Here is a 26,705-nt window from a genome sequence, read left to right as displayed (position 1 = left end):
AAGTATTGGAGATTTTCCTACTAATGTTGGATTTGCTTTGGATAGTATTAATGTCACTTTCACCATGTCCAGTTACGAATTTTTGTTTTCGTCAGTCGTTCAGCGTCAAAGCAATAACACCAGAAAATGGAAGAAAGAACAAGAAGGCCACGGAATAGATAGTCGAAAAATAGGAAAATCCCCATGGAAGAGATGGTAATGACCCCTTTGGAGATGTTAGTTCTGGGTTGCAAGATTTGACCTTTTCCAATGTTCTTTCACATGTGGGAAGCAAAGTTATCCAATATAACCAACCAATTTTCCGGTTGTTTTAGGAGATTTTATTTTTGTCTTCACAACTTATTTTGGCCATTAGATCAAATCATTTAAATCCAGCCATTGAAAAAGTCGATGTACCGATACAATGGCCGTATAGCACAATTTTTGGTATAAAGGTGTTGGCAAAACAACTATGCGGAACCATACGTTGAACAAAATTTTCGTGAGGAAACAGAAATGCTTACAAAGACCAAAAATCCAGATGCATCATAAAACAATAGCTACTTTCTCTCTAAGCAGTTTCAGAAACATGTTTGTCCAAAAATGCCTTGGCTAGATTACTGAAACTGACACTTACTTCTTCAGCTGCAGCATATCTCTTCATGACATCAACCACCTCTGGCTTCATAATCTCCCCCTTGTTAGATGCGTTGCATAGATAATAAAGTGATCCAATTGCATAATTCACCTAACAATCAATTAACTTGTCAAATATTCTATATCGTCGTTAAAACATAAATCGGTTTTCATTACAAAGCATCAAGAATCATGTTGATCAATTAAAATGTTAGTGGTGTATAAATAGTTTCAAATGCACACATTATTTTAAACTAGGTATATCGGCTCAGTTCAGAGTGCCTCCTCTTTTATAAGAGTTGATCAGGACCAACTTTTGAATCCCATCCCCAGGAAAAAATTAGTAAAACCAATGAGAATTATGAGGCTATAAAACACATATGAACTACTCCTGCAACCAAAAAAGAAACAGAACAAGCACGGAATGTGCACACCGACGCAAAGTACAAGTTCCTACTTACAGTGTTTCTAACTGGGCTTGATAAACATTGAATAACAAGAGGGATCCCACCACACTGAGTGATAATTACAGCATTTGCTGGATCTGCAACTTAAAACATCAACGTTAAAACTTAAAATAAATACACAACTCACATACTAGTGCTAGCTACTTACTAGCTACTTACTAGATGGTGCCTTAAGAAACTAGGAGTAGCAGAGTCAGTATAAGGATTGAATAGGTAAACTTACCGGCGCAGCAATTGCAGATTCCTCCTAAACCAAATTCCACCAGCTTCTCATTCGGTTCTGTTATGCAGTCCACAAAAAGTTCCAACACATTGAGCTGTTTGTAATCTTAAAATGATTATCAGGCTAAAATGGTCATGGAACTTTTATACCAAAATAGAACACTGAATATCAAAACACGTTTTATACCTGCCGCAAGAAGGTGTAGTTGTAAGGATCATAAGCAAAGTTGGCCAAATTAGCAACAATTTTCTCTTTTGTCTCTGTACAGAAAGAAAGGAACAAATAACAAATCAAATGAACTTGAGATGAATCAGTTGACATTGACTCATCAGAAGAATTCTAACACCAGATACCCTGTCTCCTGCCTGATATCACAAAATTACTGACACTCGGTGGAAATGAAGATCAAAATCACAACAAATTTTTCATTGCCAAGGTTGAAACTAGTGCTGCAAGTGCTAGGTTATCACTTTTAATCATGAAAATGCACAAATATAAGAAAGGGTCTAGGCACCAACATAAGCAACGAAATCCAAACTGCAGAGAGATAGAGAGCTATAAAATGCAAGGAAGAAGGTTGAAAGTGTAGGAAAAGGCAAGGCCATACCTTCATCATCTGTTGTATTCTGAAATTGAGAAACCAATTCCTGGAACAAAAAGGAAGACCTAAGCTGGATAATAATAAAATTTTCAATTAACAAGAAGATAGATTTTTACGGTGTAGGGCCAGTTACCTGAAGGTATTGCAGCCTTGGAGTTCCAGATCTTCCAGTTCGCTCTTCTTGCCTCCGTTCATTCGTAAACATTATATGCCCCCGAGCACGAGGAAGAAGAAGAAGAAGAAGAAGAAGAAGAGAGGACGCCTGTTTTTCTCTTTTTTTCTTGTTTTTTCTAGGTTACTAAAAGAAGATAAGAAAAAGCGTTAAACAAATACGACGTCGTTTTGGCTAGGTCGGTGTCAAAACAAATTAAAGACGCGCGCTGCCTTTGCTGCGTTTCAGTGAGGAATTTTGTCGAGCGGGTGGTACCACTCTTGCCTCCTATGGTGTTTTCCGGCCTTCCGGGGGTCAAGTGACCACCCTTTCCCCAACGGGCCTGCTCCAGCGGTTCCTTCCACTCGCACGGCGTCGTATTGAGACCGCTCAAGCTCAGGTCTGCAATTTTTGACTATTTCGTTGTATTTGGATTTTTCAGCTCTCTGTCTGTTTATCTATGTAGCTCTACCTCTGGCTTTTCAGCTCACTTCATCTAATAGTTCCATTGTTTCGAGCATGCCTTATTATAGTTCGTAGTTGGCTCTCAAGGAACTTGGTAGAGTTACTTTGATTCTTTGTAATCTTTGTATGAATGCAGCAAGACATGATTTGCAAACATTAGTAGAATTTGGATAATTCATTGCCATTTGGGATTAATTCTTTTGAAGTTATGATGCTGATTCTGCTGAAGCAGTAAAATAAAAGGATTAAATATATAGTCCACAAGGACCACAACCTTGCAAAGCCCCGACAGCCAGCACTGGCATGGCTTCATGGGTTGGGAAATTGAGAAGAAATAACAAAGAATGATAATTAACTTGTTAGGCTACTGCATAAGAAAATTATTTCAACCATTTCAACTACTTCATCATGCTTTACTTTTAATTTGTACCACCTCTATTATTGTAGTACGACACGTAGTGAATTGAGATGATATACAAATAACAGTACTCTTATTCATGTGGTGCATGCTTGTTAAGTCAGTTGCGTTAATCATTCTCTTGAAGGTAAGCTTACACCAATAATTACAACATTAGCCATAGATTTCACATAATCCCCACTGCTAATCATATATTCTCTTTCTCTGACTTGATTGTGTTCTGAAGTTCCAACTAAAGTCAACATTTTATGTAAAAATTAAGAAAGAAAAAAAAAGATTGATAATGAACCTATTGGAATAGAGAAGATTCTTGTATATAGAACTGCAAAGCAAAACAATAATTAAACCCATTAGACCCTCATAAACTTCTGAATCCAACACACATCATTACAAGCAGAATTATACATACCCTTGATCAAGAAACAGCATCGCTGCCTTTTCATCTATACGCAAATCCTGAACTCGAAGTCCTAAACACGGTATAGATGCTGTCTCTACCAATCCTGTCAAAACAAAACTGCCTGGGAAAAAAATTAATCTTATTCTTCTAAATTGTGAAATATCATCCAGTATTAAACATAAATATACGAGCATTGACAGACTAAATACTAAGAACCCACAGTCCACAAGCAAGTGATGTTAAGGACACTGTTTGCCATTCCCAGGGCACCTCCCATCGCTTCAAAATCTGCCGGTCCGCTCTATTTTCCTGCTTGAGTCAACTGAAAGCTAGTTGGAGCTGAAAAGTGATAACATCTTCTTGTAAATCGCCTTTGGGCTTTCCTCTGCCATTGAAAAAGAAAATGTAAGGCAACCTTCTGACACTTTTGAGCCTTGAAAGCTGGGTTGATTGGCGTGGAGAAAACTTGGCGTTAAAGCTTCTGTGGGCGTTGAGAAAAAGGGCATGGCTTTAGTTTTTGGAGGAACTTAGCTTGGGTGAGTCTGAGAAACTTCAAAAGGAAGACTGAACCAGAGATGTGAATAGTGCATAAACCATTTCTGGTTTTAGTAATGTATTTAAATTTGATTTTTGAAACTTGGGTGCTTAATGCTTAATGAATTATCCAAATTCTTTGTAATCTTTGTAATAACCTTAATGAGAAAGTTAGAAATAGTTATAAGTGGTCGTCCTAGACTCCTAATTCCTTTTGAGCTCCCCTTATATGCGTAGAACAGGTACCAACATTGTCATTTGTTACTGTGCATTGTCTATATCTTTCACCCAATGAGTCAGTGCCTTTTGCCGTTGAGTGAATGTTTGTATTGCTATGGTTGGTTTGGCATTAATCTAACATGTGATGTTTTTCTTCATTTTGTTATGTGGGAAACTTGCAGGATGGGCAATATATCCGACCTTCTGACCCTGCTTATGAGCAAGTACTGGATTCCTTAGCTATGGTAGCTCGACATAAACGCATACCTCTTTTAGAAGCACTTCTAAGATGGAGAGAAAGGTGGGTTTCTCCCTTTTCCAAAGATATGCGGGAGGCATTGTTGTTGATCTGAGTTCTTCATTGTTTTCGTTCTAACCATATCATTTTGTAACTGGGAAAATCTTTTTGTTGCAGTGAATCCCCAAAAGGTGAAAATGAGGCATCTACATTCCAAAGAAAGGTTTGTATGGAGATTAGTTTGTCAAAAGCTTGTTTCTTTGACCAGATGCGTTTGTTCTTTATTGTATATGGTGGAGGTCAAGAAAGTTCGGCCTCTAACATCAATGCAGTTCATAGCTCTTTATTGCATAAAATAGCATCTAAAAGTATCAGAATTTATGAGTTTTTTCATTATTTTCAATATATATATATATATATATATAATGTATTTGTTATTGGGGAGTCTGCTTCATTAGTTATAACTTTCATACTATGTTTACTGAAGCCCAGCATGCGGTGGAGTGCATTTTTTGTTCAGCATGTATTCGCTTTTTCGAGTGCTGTCCGCAAGAAGGACTTACAGGTTAGTTCATTGCGTTGGTATTTTATTTTGCCTTTAGGCTTGTGAAGTTGTGCTATTAAGCGAAATAAAACAAGCTTTGTTCTTACTGCAGAGAAACTTTGATCTGGGCTTGAAATCTCTTTACCAACAAACACAACAACCCATTTACTCATTTTCTACTCTCGCACAGAACAAAACAACACCCACCAAGAATTTCAAAACATTCTCCCACATTTTCCAGCAATGCTCCCATGGCAGAGCTCTGAATCCGGGAAAACAAGCCCACGCTCGCATGATAGTTTCTGGGTTTGAGCCCACTGTCTTTGTTACAAATTGTTTGATCCAAATGTACGTAAAGTGTGGCGTTTTGGAATATGCAAGTAAGGTGTTTGATAAAATGCTGCAGCGGGACACGGTCTCGTGGAACACCATGATTTTTGGGTATGCTGAGAGTGGAAACATGGGGTTTGCACAGTCTTGTTTTGATGTTATGCCCGAGAGAGATGTGGTCTCTTGGAATTCTTTGATTTCAGGGTACTTGCAGAATGGTGACTATCATAAGTCTATTGAAGTTTATGTGAATATGGGGAATGTGGGTGTGGAATTCGACTGTACTACGACTGCTATGGTTCTGAAAGCATGTTCTGTTATGGAAGAGATTGGTTTGGGGATTCAAATTCATTGTGTTTCAGTCAAGATGGGTTTTGATATTGATATGGTCACGGGAAGTGCTTTAGTAGATATGTATGGGAAGTGTAAGGAACTGGATTGTTCACTTCGAGTTTTCCGTGACTTGCCTGAAAAGAATTGGGTTTGTTGGAGCGCTGTGATTGCAGGTTCTGTTCAGAATGACCAGTTTGTCAAGGGTATAGATCTGTTTAAGGAGATGCAGAAAGCAGGAGTCGGGGTAAGCCAATCTATCTATGCTAGTGTCTTCAGGTCCTGTGCAGGATTATCTGCATATAGGTTAGGCACTCAGTTTCATGTACATGCTATAAAGACTGACTTCCTATATGATGTGATAGTTGGAACTGCCACATTGGACATGTATGCAAAATGTGGCAGTATGTCTGATGCTAGAAAGATATTCAACTTGATGCCAAATCGTAGTTTGCAGTCATATAATGCAACTATTGTTGGCTATGCTCGAAACGAGCAAGGTTTTGAAGCTCTTGAGTTATTTCTGCTTTTGCTGAAGTCTGGTCTTGGTTTTGATGAGATAACATTATCTGGTGCACTCAGTGCTTGTGCAGTGATCAAGGGGCACTTGGAGGGGCTTCAACTGCAAGTATTAGTGGTTAAGAGTAGCTTGAGATCAAATATATGTGTAGCAAATGCCATTTTGGACATGTATGGTAAATGTGGAGATCTGTTTGGGGCCTCTCGCGTGTTTGATGAGATGGTAAGTAGAGATGCTGTGTCTTGGAATGCAATTATTGCAGCTTATGGACAGAATGAAAATGAAAAGGAGACACTTTCATTCTTCGTTTCCATGCTCCGCTCAAGGATGGAGCCGGATGAGTTCACCTTTGGCAGTGTTCTAAAAGTGTGTGCGGCTCAACATTCTTTAAATTATGGGATGGAAATCCATAGCAGAATTTTTAAATCTGGAATGGGCATGAACTTGTTTATTGGAGGTGCCCTTGTCGATATGTACTGCAAGTGTGGAATGATGGAAGAGGCAGAAAAGATACATGACAGAACAGAAGAACAAACCATGGTTTCATGGAATGCAATCATATCTGGTTTCTCACTACATAAGCAAAATGAGGATGCACAGAGATATTTCTCTCAGATGTTGGAAATGGGTGCAGAACCTGATAACTTCACATACGCAACGGTTCTTGATACCTGTGCTAATTTGGCTACTGTTGGACTTGGGAGGCAGATCCATGCTCAGATTATCAAGCATGAATTGCAATTAGATGTATACATAACCAGCACTCTTGTCGATATGTACTCAAAGTGTGGCAACATGCAAGATTCTTATCTAATGTTCAAAAAGGCACCTAAGCGAGATGCTGTTACATGGAATGCCATGATTTCTGGGTATGCAAACTTCGGCCTTGGAGAAGATGCCCTTAGAATTTTTGAGAACATGCAGCTTGAGAATGTTAAGCCAAACCACTCCACTTTTGTTTCAATACTCCGAGCCTGTGGACATATAGGACAAGTTGAAAAGGGGTTACATTATTTCCGCATAATGCGTAATGACTATGGTTTACACCCTCAATTGGAGCATTACTCGTGTATGGTGGATATCATAGGGAGGTCAGGTCAAGTTCATGAGGCCCTGAGGCTTATTCAAGATATGCCTTTCGAAGCTGACGACATTATATGGAGGACGCTGCTTAGCATTTGCAAGCTCCATGGAAATGTAGAAGTGGCTGAAAAAGCAGCCAGCTCTATTTTGCAACTGGATCCTCAAGATTCTTCTACCTATGTTCTACTATCAAATATATATGCTGAAGCTGGAATGTGGGGTGAGGTCTCGAAGATGAGGAAAACAATGAAGCGTAGCAAATTGAAGAAAGAGCCTGGTTGCAGCTGGATTGAGGTGAAAGATGAGTTACATGCATTCCTGGTTGGGGACAAGGCTCATCCAAGATGTAACGAGGTGTATGAGAAGCTCGATTTGCTAGTTGCTGAGATGATGAGAGTTGGATATAGGCCGGAAATTGAAGCCCTGCTTGATGAGGAGATGGAAGAACAGGAGCTTGAAGATAAGCTCAAAATTAGTATGCATAATGAGTAGTTTAAAATCCATTTTTCTTGTTAGAATTCAGAATACGGAATGAGCTGGGAAATGAATATGAATGAGTTGGAAAACAAGTCAAACAACATGTTCACAAGAATGACCAATTGTTGCAAGTCCAATCCGCAAAATAGTTCTTAATTTAATCTCCTTCATATGAGCATAGTTACCTTATCTCCCATCGGGTGACTGAATATCAGGTTATCATATTTGGAATTGATGGAATTTGCTATCATTATCCTCCACTCCTAATAATTTGATACCTTTTACAGCGATAAATAGATTTTTTTACCTTTACAAATCATCATGGTGGTCCTGGAATTGTCTTGTTTATTTTGTGAATATTCTCATTTTCGAATCTCTTGTGCTTGCCACTAATGGGGCCGTTGGTGCATGATAAATTCATGTGCCACAGTTACAGAGGCATCTTTTGGTATTTGGATTTTCACTCTGATTATATGCTAGAATTACAGGTTTTTCTCCCAAAAGGGTTCTTCTCATATTCTGTGGTTGTAATGTTTCCCTTGAAGTTGGCTTTTAAATGTTTTCTTTTGGATGGTGTGGGTGGTGTTTGGTGTTTTATTTCCTTTTACATTGTCAGATCAACTGTTTTTTTCCCTGATTTTTTCTATCAAGCTAGTGCTGTCTATTACATCCTCCCCTAGCATGTTTATATTTTTCATTTAATTTCATGCTGGCAATTTTTGTGTCAGGTTGGTTACCCTTTGGTAACTCTTCTTCTATGTCTTGGTGATGGTGCAGTTTTCATCAACAACTTAAGCTCTCACTTGGTACAAGCTTCTTAGAGTGAGTCCAAGAACAAATTTGCGTAGAGGACAATAAAGTGTGCATTTGTTTAATTGGTTGTTGTGTCCCTGGTCCAATCATGTTGTCATATCATGTTAATTTGTTGAGGGGTGGGAGCCTATCCTTATGGTCTTTCATTCATTTGTAAGTTGTATGATATTATGTGGTTTATTCATTTAGGACAAGACCCATCGTTTCATGGCCTTGGACTGTCTTCACCGAGTTTGAGCTTTTACTTGAGAGTCCACACAGAGGATCAGCCACCTAATTGTCCATGAGACTACTTGACAGTGTAACCTCACAACTCTTGACAGTTCTGAAGAAAGGAATGCTTACTCAGGGCGTCCAACATGATAAACTTGTGGAGGTCTGTGTGACCTTGATTTTGCCATGAACCATATGATACTCAAATTGCTGAAGCAAGATGGTACTAGTGAAGCAAAGGTTATTGGTCTCCGTTCTTTGCTTGCCATTGTCATGTCAACTTCAAGTAGCTGAAGTTTTCAACTGATCTTCATTTGAGTCTTCATATGCCAAAAATATAAACCTGAACCAATATTATAATCGATGTCTTGAAAGAGCATGAAGTGTGTTATCTTCATATGTTTAACCATTCTCTATTCACTCCCCCTGTCCTGCTTTTCATTTGAGTTGCAATGTTGCAAATGTGTATCTTATTGTGTTTCATTCATGGATCTTTTTCTAATGTTTCAGGGATGACATCATGCAGAGCTGCTATTGGGATTCTGGCGTCCATTTGATTTTGGACGAGAATCTGATGCAACCCCTCCTGACGTGACACTTCAATCTGTAATATTTGAGAGCCTTGATAAGAACAGGTGGGCTTGTTGTCTTAGTGTGCTTGTCAAATACGCAGCTGAACTTTGCCCAAGATCTGGCCATGAGGCAAAGTAAGTATATTGTTGTTTACGTATAGTTATTTTAACACATGTTTCTTTTGATTTCAAAAAAAGATGTATGTTCCTTTCCAGTATTGGTGTGCTCTTCTGAGTTTGAACTTATTGTATTTAAGAGTGGCTCAACTAAAGAAGGGATTACTAATATGTAGAGTTTGCGGAAAAAAAATAATAATAATCTTAGGTTGCGCATACACGTTAAATGTTTTTGTTAGGCAAGATTTGGGTGCACTTGTGCTGGGAACATGATTTTGCTTGTATGGCTATATTGCTCTTATCTTTTACATGCTTTATTAGGATCAGTATTTCTCGGTCAACCCAAATTTCAAGACTGAAATTCCACGATCTTATCGCAACACAATCTTTATTTGTAGGGCAGAGGTTATGCAACGTTTGGCTCATATCACATCTGTTGAGTTGGGTGGGAAGACTAATGAGTCACAAGATGCAGACAACAAATTGGATCAGTGGCTTATGTGTGCAATGTTTGTATGTTCGTCCGCCAAATAATAGAGAAGCTGGTAGTATAGTTGCAACCCAAGATCTTTACCATCTAATTTTGTCCGTCTCTAAAATCTTGATCTGAGGCACATATAGTAAGTACTGTTAGAGGTTTGTTTAATTTCAGTATAACCCTTCTCTATTCTCTTTTTCTTGTTTCTGTGAGTACAATAAATTTGTCGTGGGGTGTCAGAATCTGGGGTCAGTTCTAAATCCATACTGTAGGATGCTATTATGTTACTACTAGTTTGAGGTCTGTAAGGGTTTGCTCTAATTAGAGAACTTATAATCTTTTTCTTTGATAACTATTCCATGCTTCTTGATTTTTTCAACTGGTTAGACTAAATTTCGTCTCTAAATTTAGCATGCAGCCGCAATGACTCTTGGCCGCTCGCATCTGGAAGCATGTGAAATCATGTTTACTGAGCTTGCTGCATCTTTCATTGATGAGGTTTCTTCTTCGGACACAGAGGGAAAAGCAAAGTGGAAGGTGCTGTATGGTTAAACTCCTCAAATTTCTTTTGTTTGATGCTTTGACATTTGAAGAAGACATTGAGCATTTTGCATTATCTATGTTCTGAATATGTACTGGAGAGTGCGTCGATTTGCAGTACTTTATAGTTGTGTTACTTGATATTGAACTCTAGAGGACTTGTGGTATGCTTATTGACTTTAATAGTATTTCTATACTTTTTTTAAAATTTTATAAATTTTTTATATCATGTTATTACAATTTACATATCATAAATAAATGGGTGAATTTCGTATCTAATATAACAACTTCCATAATAAGCACGGCCACCTCTCATTCCTTGCAATGCAAGTCATAAAGATCCCAAGTGTATTGAGCTGCACCATAAACTAAATCCGTGCTCGATACCCCAAACATGAAGTTCCCGTAAGCATACAACAATCGACTAAATGCTTGAAAACATAATTTGTATAACAACTCATGAACTTTTTTATCAAACAAGGGAGCATCAATGAACTTTGTATTTGTCATAATAATTCCATTAGTTGTGTCAATTTCATGTAAGAAATAGGCATCTGAGTATTTTAAGAGACAATCCTTGTACAACTATTGCAAACTGAGGCTTGCACTAGCCCATATAAATTATATGCAAGATCAAATTTTCCAACCAGTGCGGTTCGATATAGTTTACATAATTGTGTCAATAAACGATCCAAGTTAGCTTCATAAATCCCCTTTGCCGGAAACATTTATTGCCTATGCATAAAGATTAATCAAAAGTTGGATGTAGTGACTCAATTTCCCATCTATATTAATTGTTAAGAATAAATTCATAATTAGAAAAATCTTGAAAATAAAAGGGGATTTGGTGAGTGCCTTCCCATGAATAACATTTCAAGTAACACAAAATGAGAGAAATCGCCCATGATACTAGGGCTGGGCACGATTAAGTAATCGTGCCATTGGAGAGTTATTGACCACTGAAGGCTAATCAGTCACAAGATGCATACAACAAATTGTAGACCACGACGAAGACTATGCGAGCAGAGGGGAAAAAAGAGGAGAATGAGAAGACAGAGAAGAAGAGGAAAAGGAGAGAGAAGCATAGAGAAAATTTTCAACAAAAAAAGCAAAGAGAAAAATGGACGGAAAAGGATAGAGCATAAAATAAATTAAGATGAAGAGAGGTGGAGAAGAAGAAGAAGTAAAAAGAGAGAGAAACAATTGGGAAGAAAAAAGAAAAGAGGGAGACATGTCAGGGTGTTAGGGTTACCCTAACATGCTTATAATATTTATTTTTAAAATAAGTGATAATCTAAACTAGAGAGGAGGGATTTCTCAAATACACATACAACTATGATGTCGTGAAATTTAAAACGGAGATTTTTAATCTGCAAGTCATGACTCTTTTCCACTCGGCTAGACCCTGTTGGTGCTTATAACCCTTTTTTTTAAAATTCGAATGGAGAGTGAATAAATAACATGCTTATACATATATTACACAAGAAGACTAACTACTCTAGTGCTATCTGACCTTCTTTGCAACCTTGAGGTTTGGTGTTCAAGTCTCCTTGGGTGTGTGTTCGATCTAAATCAGCGGTTTGTAATTGTGGAACCGTGAATCGGACAAGTTTGGTCCAATATTTTTTAAATTTTTCATAAAAAGTGCCCAACCCTAGTTTTCTCTATGAAGCGACGTTGTATAATTTGTTGGGCTTTCTTTGTCATTTAAGCTGGAACACATCATGTGAGGAGCAAACCCCTTCTTCGATTTTGTTGTGCGGTACAGCGGTAGTTTTGTCTTAAGCAACAAACTGTGCTGTGCCTTTTTTTTATATTTCAAAACATGCAAACCTAGCCCTATTCTTCTACCTGATAATCCCATATTGATATTAGAATCTCCTCTCGAACCAAAAAAAAGAAAAAAAAGAAATTAGAATCTGCTCACCCGTAGCCTGCAAGTCAGTCCCTTTTTTTCAACAACGAGCAAGGAAGTCCTATCATTCTCTAATTATTTGCAGTTGTAAGATGAAAAGAGAAGGTGTTGTTTTATAACTTCATGTTTATTAATTTGTAATTAGATTATAGGAGGACTTGAATTGAGGAGGAGTTAGATTTAGGATAATTAGATTACGGATTCTTATTGAAGTTGTTTACTAGATCATATGGAATTGGGGTATGAGTGGTATTAATTACTAAAATGTTATTGTTGTTGAGTTAAAGTAGATGGTAAATTTGAAAATTTGAAAATTGTGTAAGGATATATAATAGATAAAAAAAGATGAATTATCAATGAGTTAGTTCTTTAGGAATTAGAATACCATCTTCCACCTAAGAAATGAATTCCTCCAAAATAATGAATTCAATTCCTAATTTTGTGTGGGTCTCACTTACTTTTTAATTCATTAATATAAATTAAATACATGAATTCTCCGTAAGTGAAATTCAATTTTCAATCAAAATTCTAATTCTTAGTTATTAAGAATTCTATTTCTTAACTAACAAACACACATCAATGACAACCAAACGCGACAAGTAAAGAAAGAGCAAAGTCAAGCCAATCATGACTCAGTCTTCCTCCAAAGAACAACTTTAAAATACAAGAACAAAGAAAATATTAAATAATAAAATGTTAAAACTGATGTACTGTCTCGCTCTACGTTAAACTGGTGAGAAAATTACGAATTGTTAATATCAAAATAATTGACCAAAAGAAAAAAGAAAAAGGAGAGACAAAAGAACAACGACTCTCTGTCCTTCCTGCAATTTCTCCTCCACCCAACTTCTCCGAGCCAACGCTTATCTGAGATTTCTGGGTACCTTAGAAGTCTTGGAGTTAAGCTTTTTCTGTAGCAAAAAGAGTATAAACAATGCCCAATTGGGAGCTGAAGAGTTGTTGCAAGCATGACCAGGTCGTATTCTTAGCGACTATTGGAGTCTTCACCGTTGTGATCCTCGCGGTATGTCAACTTTGGCCTTTTTGCTTTCATTAGAAACTATTTGACTCTGTTTGTTTCCCGAGAAAAAAAAAAGATAATAAATTTAAGAGTGGTCTCTCTGATGTATTTGTTCTGCTTTCTTGAAGCTTAAGCGGGTTGAGTCGAGTTGTTGACCAGATGGTTCCATTGGGTTTAAATAAGGGAAAATCTGAGGCCCAAGATATTATAATTCTTGTACTTCTTCTTCAAGGTTTTAAATAGAAGTTTCTAGTTGATTTTAATGGTGTTTTCTTGGTAGTTGATTGTTGTGGGGAAGTTATGCTAATTAGCTAAATACACAATGAGGCTATGTGGTAGATTAGAATTTAGGAAGCGGGTTAATAGCTACCAAAATAAAACTTTATTAGTTTTAAGGTAATGTATTTAACATTTTATACGTTTTCGTGTGTGAGGCTATCCCAAGTTTTTATTTTCTCCACAAACCAAATGTCTATTTGGAAATTATCATTTTGAGAAACTTTTCTCATTTTTTTCCTTTTAATGTCAAACAAGAATGCAAAAGTTTCAACTTCATCTTAGAACCAACATGTAAAAAGGAGGGATTAGCAATGAGGGAAGATGAAAACATGCAACCAAGATGGTTTGGTCATGTGTAACTAGTTACTCTGGTTGATAGGACTATTGACATTGCACTTGAAAAGTTCGTGGTGATTTAATGAATATGGGTCAAGGATATGAATATAGAAGAGTAGTAAAGAATACCTTATTTGGTTAATGGTACATGATTTGGGGAGGGCCTTGTTATGTTGCCTAGCTTTAGTTTACCTATATATGTATCTTGCAGGTCAAATTGCAGCTTTTTAAAATCCTTTTTTTATAAAGTTTTTAATCAATCTCATTAATGGTTTAGCATTTACTTGATCAAGTTGACCTTTTGATCTAGAAGTTTGTTTTGGTTGTTAAAGCTGTGGAGGACAATAATACTCACACCTTTTAAGCTCATCACGGTGTTCTTGCATGAAGCAAGCCATGCAATTGCTTGCATACTCACATGTGGCAAGGTAAGAAGAAGTTATTTTTTGTTTTCTGTTATCTTTGGTGCTTAAATGATGTGATCAGATGGCATAGAGGAAACAATGGTTACTTTCTTGTATAGATATCTATATTTCAGTTGATCAAAACTTGGTCTTTTATTTTCAAAGTTGTTTGCTTGTTGTGTGAGAATGCACCTCTCTTTTTACACGAGTTTGAGTTTACACCGAGTTCTGATTGATTGAGGCATTGAAAGAAACCTTAGCCGGCAATGTTGTTCCCCACTTGCCTAACAATATTCAGTTTAGAAGTTAGATCAACACTCACATTTTACTTTTCTACACAAGCTTATAGGCCGCGTAACATGGAAGCTTTCGGTAAAGAAGGACTAGAACTTGCTTTGCTTTGGTCCATTCGGTTTTGGTCAGGGGCTTAGCAATTTTTTTTATAGTATATGACCTTAGTTTAAATGTCAGATAGGGCTAGCTTAAATAGTCAAACGGAAAATTAGCTGCTCTAAATTATAGATGAGGATGATACATTTTATGCTACTCTACACTTGGGAAAGTCCAACTGTAACTTTTCACTTTCAAAGCTTGTTGGTAGTTGAACAGTTGCATATCTTCGATAAGATGTTATAATTATTTCTAATAATATTATCATTTTTATTGTTATTATTTCTAATACTATTATCATTTTTATTGTTATTATTGTTATCATCATAATTATTAACTTTCTCATTATTATCGTTGTTCTTATTTTATTCTTTTTTGTAAATGTTATGTAATCTTGGGATCACATAATTTTCCTAAATGTTCCAAATTTAGAATGATTGAAGCTTATCAATGATGAATGTAAGCACATTGTACCAAGTGTTTCGGTTTTGAAGGCTGACTTACATTAGGCCGGCTAACACATGCCAGTTCGTTAAACTTCTTTAGTTTCTAGGTAAGTAGCTTCCTCAATCATGGATTTCTAATTTTAATTCATTTTCAGGTGGAAGGTATCCAGGTTCACGCAAATGAGGGTGGGGTCACACAAACACGTGGCGGTATATATTGTTTGATCTTACCTGCAGGATGTAATACACTTTTGTCCCTTATCTTTATTTTTCGTTTCAGTGGATCCTTATTTTTGTCCTTCGTTATGTGACATTATTTATTGGCATTTGGCATTGACTTCGAAAAGCAATTTTGGGTGTTTTGCATGATATGATTGTCTTACTGGATATGTGCATACATAGTTAACCATATTAAGTTTCTCAATTTATCTCACTTGCATTTGATGTGCACAAGCTAAGTTTTCTCCTCAATTTGTTATACTTCATCTTCAGTGCATGTCTAAGATGTGTCTGAGTATATGATAGGGGCCAAATAGTCTGTGTTGGCACATACGTGGCTTCTGATGCTAAAATAGGACACTTTAGAAGTTCTCATGGTTTTTTTTATTTCATGCATGCTGGTGTTATATGAAAACCATGCAGGCTTTGAATTCAAATTTTTTTTTTGGGTCCTAATTACAGTTGTCTTTTCTGTTAAACTAAATATTTTTGCGTTCTTTAAACTCTTTCCACTCTGTCATATTCAATTTAATGTAATCTGATTTTCAATGGTATACCTGGTCTAAAGTGCTTTCTGCATCCAGATCTAGGTTCATCATTTTGGGGAATGGCTTTGATACTTGCTTCCACAAATCTCCTAACTGCTCGAATTGCTGCTGGTTGTTTGGGTGTTGCTCTGCTTGTTGTGCTTTTTGTGGCAAAAAATGTAAGAGAGTTATGAATGCATATTCCTATTCGCATTTAATAAGCATATGCAGACAATTATGTTTTAGCTCCATTTTCATAGTTAGAGCTTTCTGGATATTAATTTCCTCATTCTTGCGTTCTAAATTCTATTGTTTTATACAGTGGACACTTCGAGGACTTTGTATGGGTGAGTACTTTCACATTTGTTTAATACGTATTGGTTTTTATACTATCCACATTCTTCCATACATGATTGATTATTGTTTTCAGGATTCATTGTATTCCTTGCTATAATTTGGGTTCTGCAAGAAACAACAAAAGTCCGTATTCTTCGCTACGTTATTCTCTTTATTGGTACATTCTTATCTTTTCAAGCCTTTACTTTCTGAGATGAACTTGTTTTGGAAATGAAAAGTTGCTTATTTTTCCATTTGAAATTGCAGGTGTGATGAACAGTTTGTTTTCAGTTTACGGTATCCTCAATGGTCCTTAACATAGAAATTACCTATTCTGAACTTCCAAATTACAGATGTTTTAATTTGTGATTATTTTCACAGATATTTATGATGATTTGATATCTAGAAGAGTCAACTCCAGTGATGCTGAGAAGTTTGCAGAAGTTTGTCCCTGCCCCTGTAATGGGGTTGGATGGGGAGTGATATGGTGAGCTTTGTTCAGAGATGTGGTTAGCTGTATTGTTCAGAGAGTCGTACTAATGATTAAATCTTGAAGTTTTTCTTGCATAACCTAATAATCTCTATACGCAGGGGACTGATATCATTTATCTTTCTTTCTGCGTCGGTGTACCTAGGGCTCGTCATTTTATCCTGAGGTACTATCTGCTGCTTCACTCTGTTTTAGAAGAATATCTGGAATTTGTTATCCAATTTTATCTGAAAAAGATTACTCTGCTTAACTAATGATCATGGTTAGTTTCCGAATCATTGTATTTGGAAGAGTTGATTTTGCTTGAATGTTTTGAGAGCATTTCCATGAACCAATTGTGGAACCATTATAATTGTCAATTGTGAAAGTAAAGCTAAAAATATTATTTCCATGAACCAATTGTGGTCACCTTAATACTATGTACGATATATTCCTCCCTGTAGATGATGTGCCTAGAGCCTCCTCCTATCAAGAAATTTAGTGAAATTTGTAGACATGAGATTTATCATTCAAGGATTTAATTTTATATTTTCTTGAATCATTCAAGGATTTGCTCCGCTCTCAGATTTGGAAATGATTATTCTTTTATTTGTTAGCAACATATATACCCTTGGGCCTCAAATTGTGCAATAGTATTCCAACCCTGTGCAACTTCAAAGGAACATTCGTAAGGGGAAGAATATATATTTGTTTTTGTAGATAATGTACCTAGAACCTCCTCCCTTCTGGAAACATAGTGAAATATATCCACATGGGAATTATCATTCAAGGATTTACTATGTTCTCTGATTTGGAAATGGTCATGCTTTTATTTATTAGCGAAGCAGATGCCCTCAAACTGTTAATAAGGTGTGCTAAAAAGCACAGTAATAATTGTCCCTCTTTTTTGTGTAATACTTTGCTTAAATTGCTTTGACATTCCCTTTATTAGAAAATATTTGGTTTTAAAAAAATTTGGGGTTTGCTTTAGGAAAGCTTTCAAGTTTTATTAGCTTTATTCTTGGTTATAGGCTTATAGAAATCATGAAATGAAACTTGTAACTATTAGATCCCTAATAATATTATCTCTAATACTTATGTGTTCTGTTATTTTCAGGTTCAAACGATTTTTTAGCCTAGTCATCTCGTTGCGACAGGAAGCTTCAGCTATCACTTATTCTTTTCAGTCTCTCCATTGATGAGTAGTTAGTTTCACAGAATACTGCATTCTTTCAACCCTTTTGATTCTGGGTTACACCTTGTGATAGTTCTTGTATAGGAAAGTTTGTACTGGTGTATCATAACAAAGGCTTAAAGGTGATTTAAAGAAATTGATGTGAATTTCCACAAGTGTAAACCCGAACCTCAAACTGATTTGCAGAGCAATCCAAACTTTCTTTTTGTCCAGGTTGATTTATTTCTTGTGCAAGATTTTCTTCTTTTAAGATTTGAAATGCACCTGAATGTGCAAAGTTTTGATGACAAATTTGAAATTAAGCTGACTCGGTTGGCTTTTATTTTTTGGTTCGCTTCAAGATTCGAGAGTATACATTTAAAAAAAAATATATATTATTTATGAATAACGTCCTCACTCTTGTTCATTGATGTGCTTTTGTGGTTGTGGGTTTGAAACCCCATAAAAAAATATTAATTCCCTTAAACTGAGCCATTTAAGTCAATGACTATGTCAAAAGCTAAAACTTGAAATCTCATGCAAAGCTCTGAGATGCTCCAGCGTGGTTGCAGACCCTGCAAGTGGAGCATAAGTAAATTCTTACAATTAAATTGACCCCCATGAGATTATGGTACTAGAAGCAAGTTGACTTTGTAGGCAACATGAATCTGGCAAAGTTTTAACTAGGCCCACAAATTTCTCTTTCACTAGCATAATATACCGAAAGTGAAAGTGTAATGGGGAGGCTATAATGAGGAGTAAGGAGGATGCATTGCTATTCATAATAGGTTTTATCCACTTTTCTTCTCACGCAATTATCTTTTGACTATTCTTCTTGCGCAATTATCATTAACCTCAAAAGTTTAAGTTGTGAAAGTATGAATGAAAAATTAATATCAAGCTTAACTATAAGTATGAATGAAAATTGAATATCAAGCTTAACTATCATGTCTAATTAAAAACACATTCAGCTTAAATAAAACTATTTAATTATACACTCCTTATACTTACAAATTACAAGGCACATGGTGCACTCATCTCAGGTGTAAGTAATCACATCCCATGAGATACTCTGGGTAGCTAGTGGAAAAAGATAATACAACAAAGTAGAAAAAAAAAAAAAAAATTGCTTAGACCATTTGTATGGATCACATTGTAAACTAATAAACTATACAATGTCATAAAAGTGGTGTACAATAGTCCATGTAGCATTGCCCAACTGAATATCAAGTCAAGTCTGCTGGAAAAATAAAAGGGATAATTGCTATATTTATAGAATTTCGAAAATAGAACTTCACTATAAATTTCAAATAAATACAAGAAAATAACGACAAGGTAAATGTTAAGAATACTTTAGAGATGATAGTCTAGAACTTGGTTTTATCTCCTTAAGACGAAATTGCCTCCTCACAGGTGCTTTTAGGATTTGCTTGGCAAACGTCTCTCCGAATACAACGATCGACTTCTTGTTAAAGTCGCACTACAATCCCCAAGAAAAGCGGACTCAATAACTTGTGTATGAATTCTCTCTTACTAACTCACTATATTTCTAAAAAAATATAATGCTATGAATGCTCTAAAGACTACTATTGTTGGATGACAACTGGATGAATGAAATGTTGTAGGACCTTCTCTATTTATAGGCAACAAGGCCTCTATTCAGAAAAGATGTGATTGAAAAATATCAACAAATGTGTCTTTTCATGTTGTAACCATAAGCTAAGAAGTGCAATGTTTCAATTATTATGAAACAATGCAACTTAAACCAAAAAGTGCAATGTTTCAATTTCTATGAAACAATGCAACTTTTCACATATGAAACAATGCAACTTATGCAATGTTTCAATTTCTATGAAACAATGCAACTTTTCACATAAAGTATTATTATTTTATTCATAAACAAAATAAATAATATTTTATTTTTCCTCAGTTAAGAACATGACTATTCCCAATGGATACATACCAATTCATAAAAGTCATGTACTTAAAGTCATGGGTCCTATAATTTAATTTCCATTCAACTATTAAAAAATTAAATATATATTATAATTTTCTAACAATTCCCCACATGAATGGAAATTAGTTAATGCAAATGTACAATGCAAACACTTGAGAGAATTCGGTGGAAAAGGCACCTCATCAAGATAGGTAGCTTTTGGCCTTGAACCTTCCATAGTGAAGTAAAATCAGATTACTAGCTAATAAGTGAACATGATGTCTTGAACTGTTCAGTTGTGGTGTAAATTGAAACAATATTACTCACATAATACCTTTTCATACACATTTGGTTCTAGGTTGTTTCCTTTCGGCCATGGACCCCTCATGGTGTTCATTAGTACTTTAGAGAATTCAGCCTTGCAATTCTCATAGAAACAACCTTATTTCGTACTAATATAGGTGACTTCCTATAAAGAGTATCCTGCTATACTCCACTTGGTTTTCCAAGTCACATGAATCATTAAAAGCTTAACTTAACCATACACGATTCATGGAGCATTGTATCGTCATAGGAAGGGCAGGGGATGGATTCCCCACAATGTTCGCACTTTAGTCACATACAACTTAGTTGTCCTTTTGAACCTAGGTCTTGGGATCTCCATTCAGCTAGGTTGGATGTCCATAATTGCAACTACTAAGATATATGCTTTAGCCCCATTCCCCTCGATGATCAACTAACTCTCTAGTCAGACAGTTAAATATTGGATCCACTAGGTTGACTATTTTTGCGATATATTGCCTTCATAATTTCTATATGAAAATAACTTCCATTCAAGAGTAGTTGTACTACGTTGAGCGTTTAACTTATTTTGTTAAAACTTATTAATTGTGCCAACTGATCAGTAACCTTCTAATACTCAGTTAGACACCCCCACATTTGAGGTACTTATAGGAAATTCTCTAACCTTCTCATACCTTGTATAAAAGCTTCTCTCTACAAAAACGTGGTACTTATGAACCAATCTAGAAAACTTTAATTTTCTCTGCCAGAAAATAAGATTTCAAATTTTCCTTCATGTCCATCACCCCCACAATTTTCACATAATTGTGGAAGGTATTTAAGCAATATGTTAATCTTTTTTTTTTTCCATATGCCTAAGAAGTAGAAAAACTTTTACTTTTTTCCTTAAAGAACGAGATAATAGTTTTAAAGTATTAGTTTATAAATTCCTTTAAATCAATTTAATGTTGCATTAGTAATAGAACCATGTTTATAACATAATTAACATGTTCTAGTTGCCATACCCTCATTAATTGATTAAAGCAAATCATTATAAAACTAATTTTCCTTTATAATGTCACATCACTTTATAAATAGGGTAACGCTTTGGTACCCTTTGTTCATATGTATCTCATTCTATAGTAGTACAATTCTTAAAATATCTTTACTTCTTAGGCTCTTTGTAATAGAACTACTAATTAGCTTTCCCCCTTTGAAGCCATAAAGTTTTCATACCAAGTGCCTCACTTGAAATACTTTGACTGGTTACTAACCATGACCAACACGGCTGCTGGCATGACTTTACGATTGTCAACATAGTGCTACATGCTTTCTCATTTCTCATATAGAGAAACAAAGTCCCACACAATTTACAAAACAAAATTTTCGTAAATTTCTGAACTGTAAACCAATTGATACGTCTCGTAATAGAGAGCATATGAGTTTGTACATTTTCCCGCATATCAATTCTATTGGACTGCAGCATGAAAATGCGTCCTAGAAGATGTTGGTTTGAAAATGCGACAATCACACCACCTAACTTCAAAGAATCCAACCAAATAGATGGACATCCAAATGGGTCTGTATATGTCCACTTTCCATTGATTTAGAAAACTTAATATCTAAGTATCAAATTTTCTAACAAACATCGACCCAACCTAAAATCTGGTTTTGTGTAACAATCTGAAACGACTTAAAAATAGAGTACTATAAGCGACAATTTATTCATTCAAAAGATGTAGTTAAAATTAAACTAGGCATTCGATATAAGCAACTAATTTAATCTCAAGTCAAAGATGCACTAAAATTGTTATATGCATCAGATTCAAAATCAGTGATGCCAATATACATATATAATATATTCCCAACACGGATGCAGACTACGGATGCAAACTGTTCTGCACCTTTTCATCTTAATGCATATGTAAAACTTATAGGTTAAGTAATTGATAACAAAATTTAATGTTAAAACACAAAGAAAACGCAAACATATTTATTTGCTTCCCTGACTACGGGTATTCAAGGAAAGATACTAACCAGCTTTCGTTTCCTCTTCTCAAAGGAAACCCAAACTCAAAGAAATATTTAACATTAACATACAGCAATTGTTCCCACTAGTTTAAGTAAGAACTAAGTTTATGTTATAGTTCAAATATAGCAACTAAACTATAATAATTTCATCTTAAGATTGTTGGTAAAATAAAAGGGATAATTTAAATATTTACAGAATTTCGAAAATAAAACTTCACTATATTTCTAAAAAATATAATGCTATGAATGCTCTAAAGACTACTATTGTTGGATGACAATTGGATGAATGAAATGTTGTAGGACCTTCTCTATTTATAGGCAATAAGGCATCTGTTCAGAAAAGATGTGATTGAAAAATATCAACAAATGTGTCTTTTCATGTTGCAACCATAAGCCAAGAAGTGCAATGTTTCAATTATTATGAAACAATGCAACTTAAACCAAAAAGTTCAATGTTTCAATTTCTATGAAACAATGCAACTTTTCACATAAAGTATTATTATTTTATTCACAAACAAAATAAATAATATTTTATTTTTCCTCAGTTAAGAACGTGACTATTCTCAACGGATACATACCAATCCAAAAAAGTCATGTACTTAAAGTCACGGGTCCTATAATTTAATTTCTATTCAATTATTAAAAAATTAAATATATATATATATATTATAATTTTCTAACAAGGTCTTCATAAGTTTACATGTAGTTCCATTGATAAATCTGAAAACTAATTCTTGGTCACCTTCATGCATTCCTCAGAGAGAGAGAGAGAGAGAGAGAGAGAGAGAGAGAGAGAGAGAGAGAGAGAGAGTTTCTTTCTAAGGCCGAGAGAGTTTCTTTCTAAGGCCATCTCCAACCCATGAGGCTAAACCCAAAATATTCCAAATTATAGCCCAAAATTTCTCCCAACCCAAGAAAATGAAGGTGTCAAAATTTGGGAAAACCCAAATTTGGACCCAAATAGCAGTCCAAGTATTGCCTGGACCAAAAATTTTTCAGTAAGGGCCACCTACAGCTGGCATAGCCAGATTGGGGCCCGTGCTGCTACTTTTGTATGCTGCTGTCACAGCAAGTTGCCGCGTGTAGGCTCCAGATTATGTTGCTATTGCAATTCAAATTTCGTTTATTTCAAATAAAAATTCTAATATTAACTTAAATCAACGATCTAAATTAAATATAAGCTATTTTAATGGTAAATAAAAAGATCCTACGGCTGAAATTTAAATCCAACGGTCAAAATAATATTTTAAATTAATCTAAATTAGATCTAACCTCAAAACTCACTCCAAACTCTATAAATACTCACCCATTTCTCAATTAATCTACCAAAAATATTTTTTCTATTTTTCAATTTATTTTTCCTTTGTCAATTTCATCAATCTCCTTTCAGTCTCATACTTTTGATATCATTTCAAGCACATCATCTTCTTCATTCTCATACTTTTCATACCATTTCAAGCTTTCAATGTATAACCGTGGCAAGGCCATCTTTTCCTTTATGTTTGATGATGATTTAGATGATGAGGAACATCATTAGAGATTGATACAAGCCATTGTCCACCACACTTCATTGGAGAATGAAGCCACCAAACATGGTGGGTTATTAGTCGGTCATGAGTACAAGAACTGTGAGAGGGAAGATCGCCATCGCAATGTCATGTCCAACTACTTCTTTGAAAGGCCACATTTTAATACTATGGACTTTCGTAGACGGTTCCGAATGCGAAAGGAGTTGTTTTACTGCATCTTGAATGATGTTGTCAACCAAGAGCCATACTTTCGCCAGAAAAAAGACAGGCTCAGTCGGCAAGGGCTATCCTTGAGCAAAAGTTAACCGCTATCTTTTGTATGCTCGCATGGGGATGCTCGGCTGATGCGACCGACGAGTATTGTAGATTGAGTGAAAGCACAGTTCTTGAATCCCTCCATAAGTTTTGTTGTGCTGTTGAAGCCGTGTAATAGTACCTCAGGTCTCCAAATCCAGCTGACCTTTACAAGCTATTGCACAAGGTAAGCCGTCGAGGCTTCCCAGGCATGTTAGGAAGTCTTGACTGCATGCACTGGGAATGGAAGAACTTCCCATCTTCTTGGGTAGGCCAGTTTACCGGTCACAACAACAACAACAAAAAACCCACTTTGTGCTAGAGGTCGTGGCCTCGTACGACACATGGATACGGCATGCCTTTTTTTGGAGCCGCTAGATGCAAAAATGATATCAACATTTTAGCTCGTTCTCTATTGTTCAATGATGTGGTACATGGAGTGGCTCCTCATGTTGAATATATTGTCAATGGAAATCAATACCATTTGGGCTACTATTTGGCAGATGGGATGTACCCCCATTGGGCTACTTTGGTGAAGACCATCTCTTCTCCTGATAACCCAAAGAAGATGCTTTTTGCACAAATGCAAGAAACATACAGGAAGGATGTTGAAAGAGTATTTGGAATACTATAGGCTCGATGGGCTATTGTTCGGGGCTCTGCACGTATGTGGTGCAAGGATAACCTCCACTCAATCATGATGACATGTGTAATTTTGCACAACATGATTGTGGAGGATGGGTACGAATATATTGAAGAGGAATATGATGATGAGGAGATGTGTCCACAACGATCTAGAAGGGCCAGAGCAAGACAATATGAGCTGGAGCCAAGCATTACATACGAGTACCACCAAGATAGGCACACTCTCTCTGATTACATGATTCGTCATAATAGAGTTCGATCTCCACATGTGCATCAGAGTCTCCGACATGATTTGATCGATCACTTTTGGAGGAGGTTTTGAGATGGTGAATGAGATTGACAATTGTTTCAATCCTCCTTTTGTGTTTCAATTATCTTGTGTGTTTTTTTTATGTAGTGTGTTTTCTTTTGGAATAAAATTATATTTGTGGAATTTCAATTTTTTTTAAGGTCAAATTGTTCAAAATGTTGTAAAGTCAACAATGTGGATCCCAAAATGGCAAGCCCCACTGCCCAATTGATTGAAGAATATTAATGATGCTTGTCTGCCAATTATTCGAGTGAAGCCAAATGCTTGTGAAGTGAACAGCCAATGTCTTTGGCCTATAAATAGATACCTCCATTAGTAGAAGAGGGTGCTTAGAGAAGAGGAAGAGAAGGAAGAAAGAAGGTGAGTGAGTGGAGAGGAAAGAGAGCAGAGAGAAATTCTCCAAGAGAGAAAATTCAGTGAGCTACACATATTGTAAACACTAAAGTTGTAGCCCTATTATTTTATATAGTGGAAAAGTTACTGCTACTGCTCTCCGAGGACGTAGGCATAGCCGAACCTCGTTAAATGCTGTGTCTCATCTACTTTACGTGTAGGTAAATATTCCCACATATTTCAGTTCATTTTATAACACGTTATCAGCACGAGAAGCTCTCAGGTATAATTTTTGTGCTACACTATTATTTATACTACTAACCATTATGTTGATGTAAGGAAGAAAAGTAGTGAAGGAGCTGTGGTCTGCTAGAGAGATATACGAGCAAACCAACTGGAAGGATAAGCTCCTTGTCTCTAAACTTTTCCATTATTTTATTATTTCTTTACAATATTTAATACATAGTAAGGTTAGTGCAGGTGTACTGGTGACATTGGAAAAGCAGAGGCTTGAATTCAAACATGCACAAAACCAATTTAATATGATAAGATATGTTGGAAAGCTGTTTTTGGTTTAATATATTATAATGGCAAAAAGAAAAGAACATATGCAATTGGGAGCATGCATATACACAGAACACATCCTTATCATTCAATTATTGTTTACTTTTATATATGGTTATCTTATATATATATATATATATGTATATAATTATAATATTAATATTGAAAGGTGGTAATATAATATAACACGTTATATAAAGTGTATGTGTATATATATATATATATATATATAGTGGCGGTTTTATTCACACAGTTACTTTATTTATTGTATGGTGTAGGTTCATTACCCATACAATTTATTTACTGTATGGTGTAGGTTTATTACCCATACAACAGTATCTATTTAAAAGGGTGGCGCGGGTTTATCGTCCATGCCTTTATTTTTATTTAAATGTATGGAGCAGAATTAGTGCCCATACAAGCACGTTTACTTTTACTTAAAGTATGATGTGGAATTAACCCTCATACTTTATGAATTTACTTTACCGCACATTTAATTTTATTTAAGGTATGGTGCGGGATTAACGTCCATACAGCAAGCTATTTAATTTATGAATTTATTTTACCGCACATTTACATTTATTTAAAGTATGGTGCGGGTTTATCGTCCATACCAGTAATTTATTTACCAGCAATTTATTTTATGGATTAATTGTGCTGTATGATGAGTTTTTTTACAGTATGCAGATCAGGACCAGAAGTTCCTTGATCCTCATCATACAATTACATCAGGACTTGAAGATCCTTGATGATGATATTGATATGAGAGCTGGCAGTCTCTCCGGTACTATATTTGTAAATAAGAGATCGGACTTGAAGATCCTTGATCCTTGACATGTAAATAAGGACCTAGAGTTCCTTGATGATGAAACAGTACCGTATTGGTTAAAAGTGCCGTACACATGAATAATAACTGT

At 35.7% G+C, this 26,705-nt stretch overlaps 3 protein-coding genes across 10 annotated transcripts; 2 read left to right on the top strand and 1 right to left on the bottom strand.

Annotated features, from left to right (window-relative positions):
- Positions 1 to 361: 361 nt before the first annotated feature.
- Positions 362 to 2,195, bottom strand: LOC117621326 (armadillo repeat-containing protein 7). The gene is made up of 6 exons (XM_034351737.1): positions 2,040 to 2,195; positions 1,913 to 1,952; positions 1,492 to 1,565; positions 1,306 to 1,399; positions 1,077 to 1,159; positions 362 to 727 (listed from the first exon to the last, which is right to left on the bottom strand). Exons 1-6 carry the CDS (start codon positions 2,109 to 2,111, stop codon positions 551 to 553), a joined length of 540 nt encoding a protein of 179 aa, XP_034207628.1. The 5' UTR covers positions 2,112 to 2,195; the 3' UTR covers positions 362 to 550.
- A 119-nt stretch (positions 2,196 to 2,314) lies between these two features.
- Positions 2,315 to 10,552, top strand: LOC117621325 (pentatricopeptide repeat-containing protein At3g02330, mitochondrial). Of its 8 annotated transcripts, none has more exons than XM_034351729.1 (10): positions 2,315 to 2,457; positions 4,276 to 4,394; positions 4,509 to 4,554; positions 4,819 to 4,896; positions 4,988 to 7,613; positions 8,344 to 8,437; positions 8,618 to 8,881; positions 9,152 to 9,348; positions 9,729 to 9,950; positions 10,220 to 10,552. In XM_034351729.1, exons 2-6 carry the CDS (start codon positions 4,336 to 4,338, stop codon positions 8,382 to 8,384), a joined length of 2,850 nt encoding a protein of 949 aa, XP_034207620.1. In that variant the 5' UTR covers positions 2,315 to 2,457; positions 4,276 to 4,335; the 3' UTR covers positions 8,385 to 8,437; positions 8,618 to 8,881; positions 9,152 to 9,348; positions 9,729 to 9,950; positions 10,220 to 10,552. The 8 variants fall into 8 exon arrangements, with proteins under 8 accessions (XP_034207620.1, XP_034207622.1, XP_034207623.1 ...); XM_034351731.1 differs by having other exon boundaries at positions 8,618 to 9,024; XM_034351732.1 differs by lacking the exon at positions 8,618 to 8,881.
- Positions 10,553 to 13,017: 2,465 nt separating this feature from the next.
- LOC117623595 lies at positions 13,018 to 18,097 on the top strand. The gene is made up of 10 exons (XM_034354643.1): positions 13,018 to 13,287; positions 14,232 to 14,327; positions 15,295 to 15,379; positions 15,943 to 16,064; positions 16,208 to 16,232; positions 16,316 to 16,399; positions 16,489 to 16,518; positions 16,603 to 16,708; positions 16,813 to 16,877; positions 17,808 to 18,097. The coding sequence occupies exons 1-9, from the start codon at positions 13,198 to 13,200 to the stop codon at positions 16,874 to 16,876; spliced, it is 702 nt and encodes a 233-aa protein (XP_034210534.1). The 5' UTR covers positions 13,018 to 13,197; the 3' UTR covers position 16,877; positions 17,808 to 18,097.
- Positions 18,098 to 26,705: the final 8,608 nt, after the last annotated feature.

The sequence above is a fragment of the Prunus dulcis genome, chromosome 3 (assembly GCF_902201215.1).
Source record: "Prunus dulcis chromosome 3, ALMONDv2, whole genome shotgun sequence".
Lineage (NCBI taxonomy): Eukaryota > Viridiplantae > Streptophyta > Magnoliopsida > Rosales > Rosaceae > Prunus > Prunus dulcis.
The sequence above is the reverse complement of the archived record's forward strand: the minus strand, read 5'-3'. Positions and strand labels throughout refer to the sequence as shown.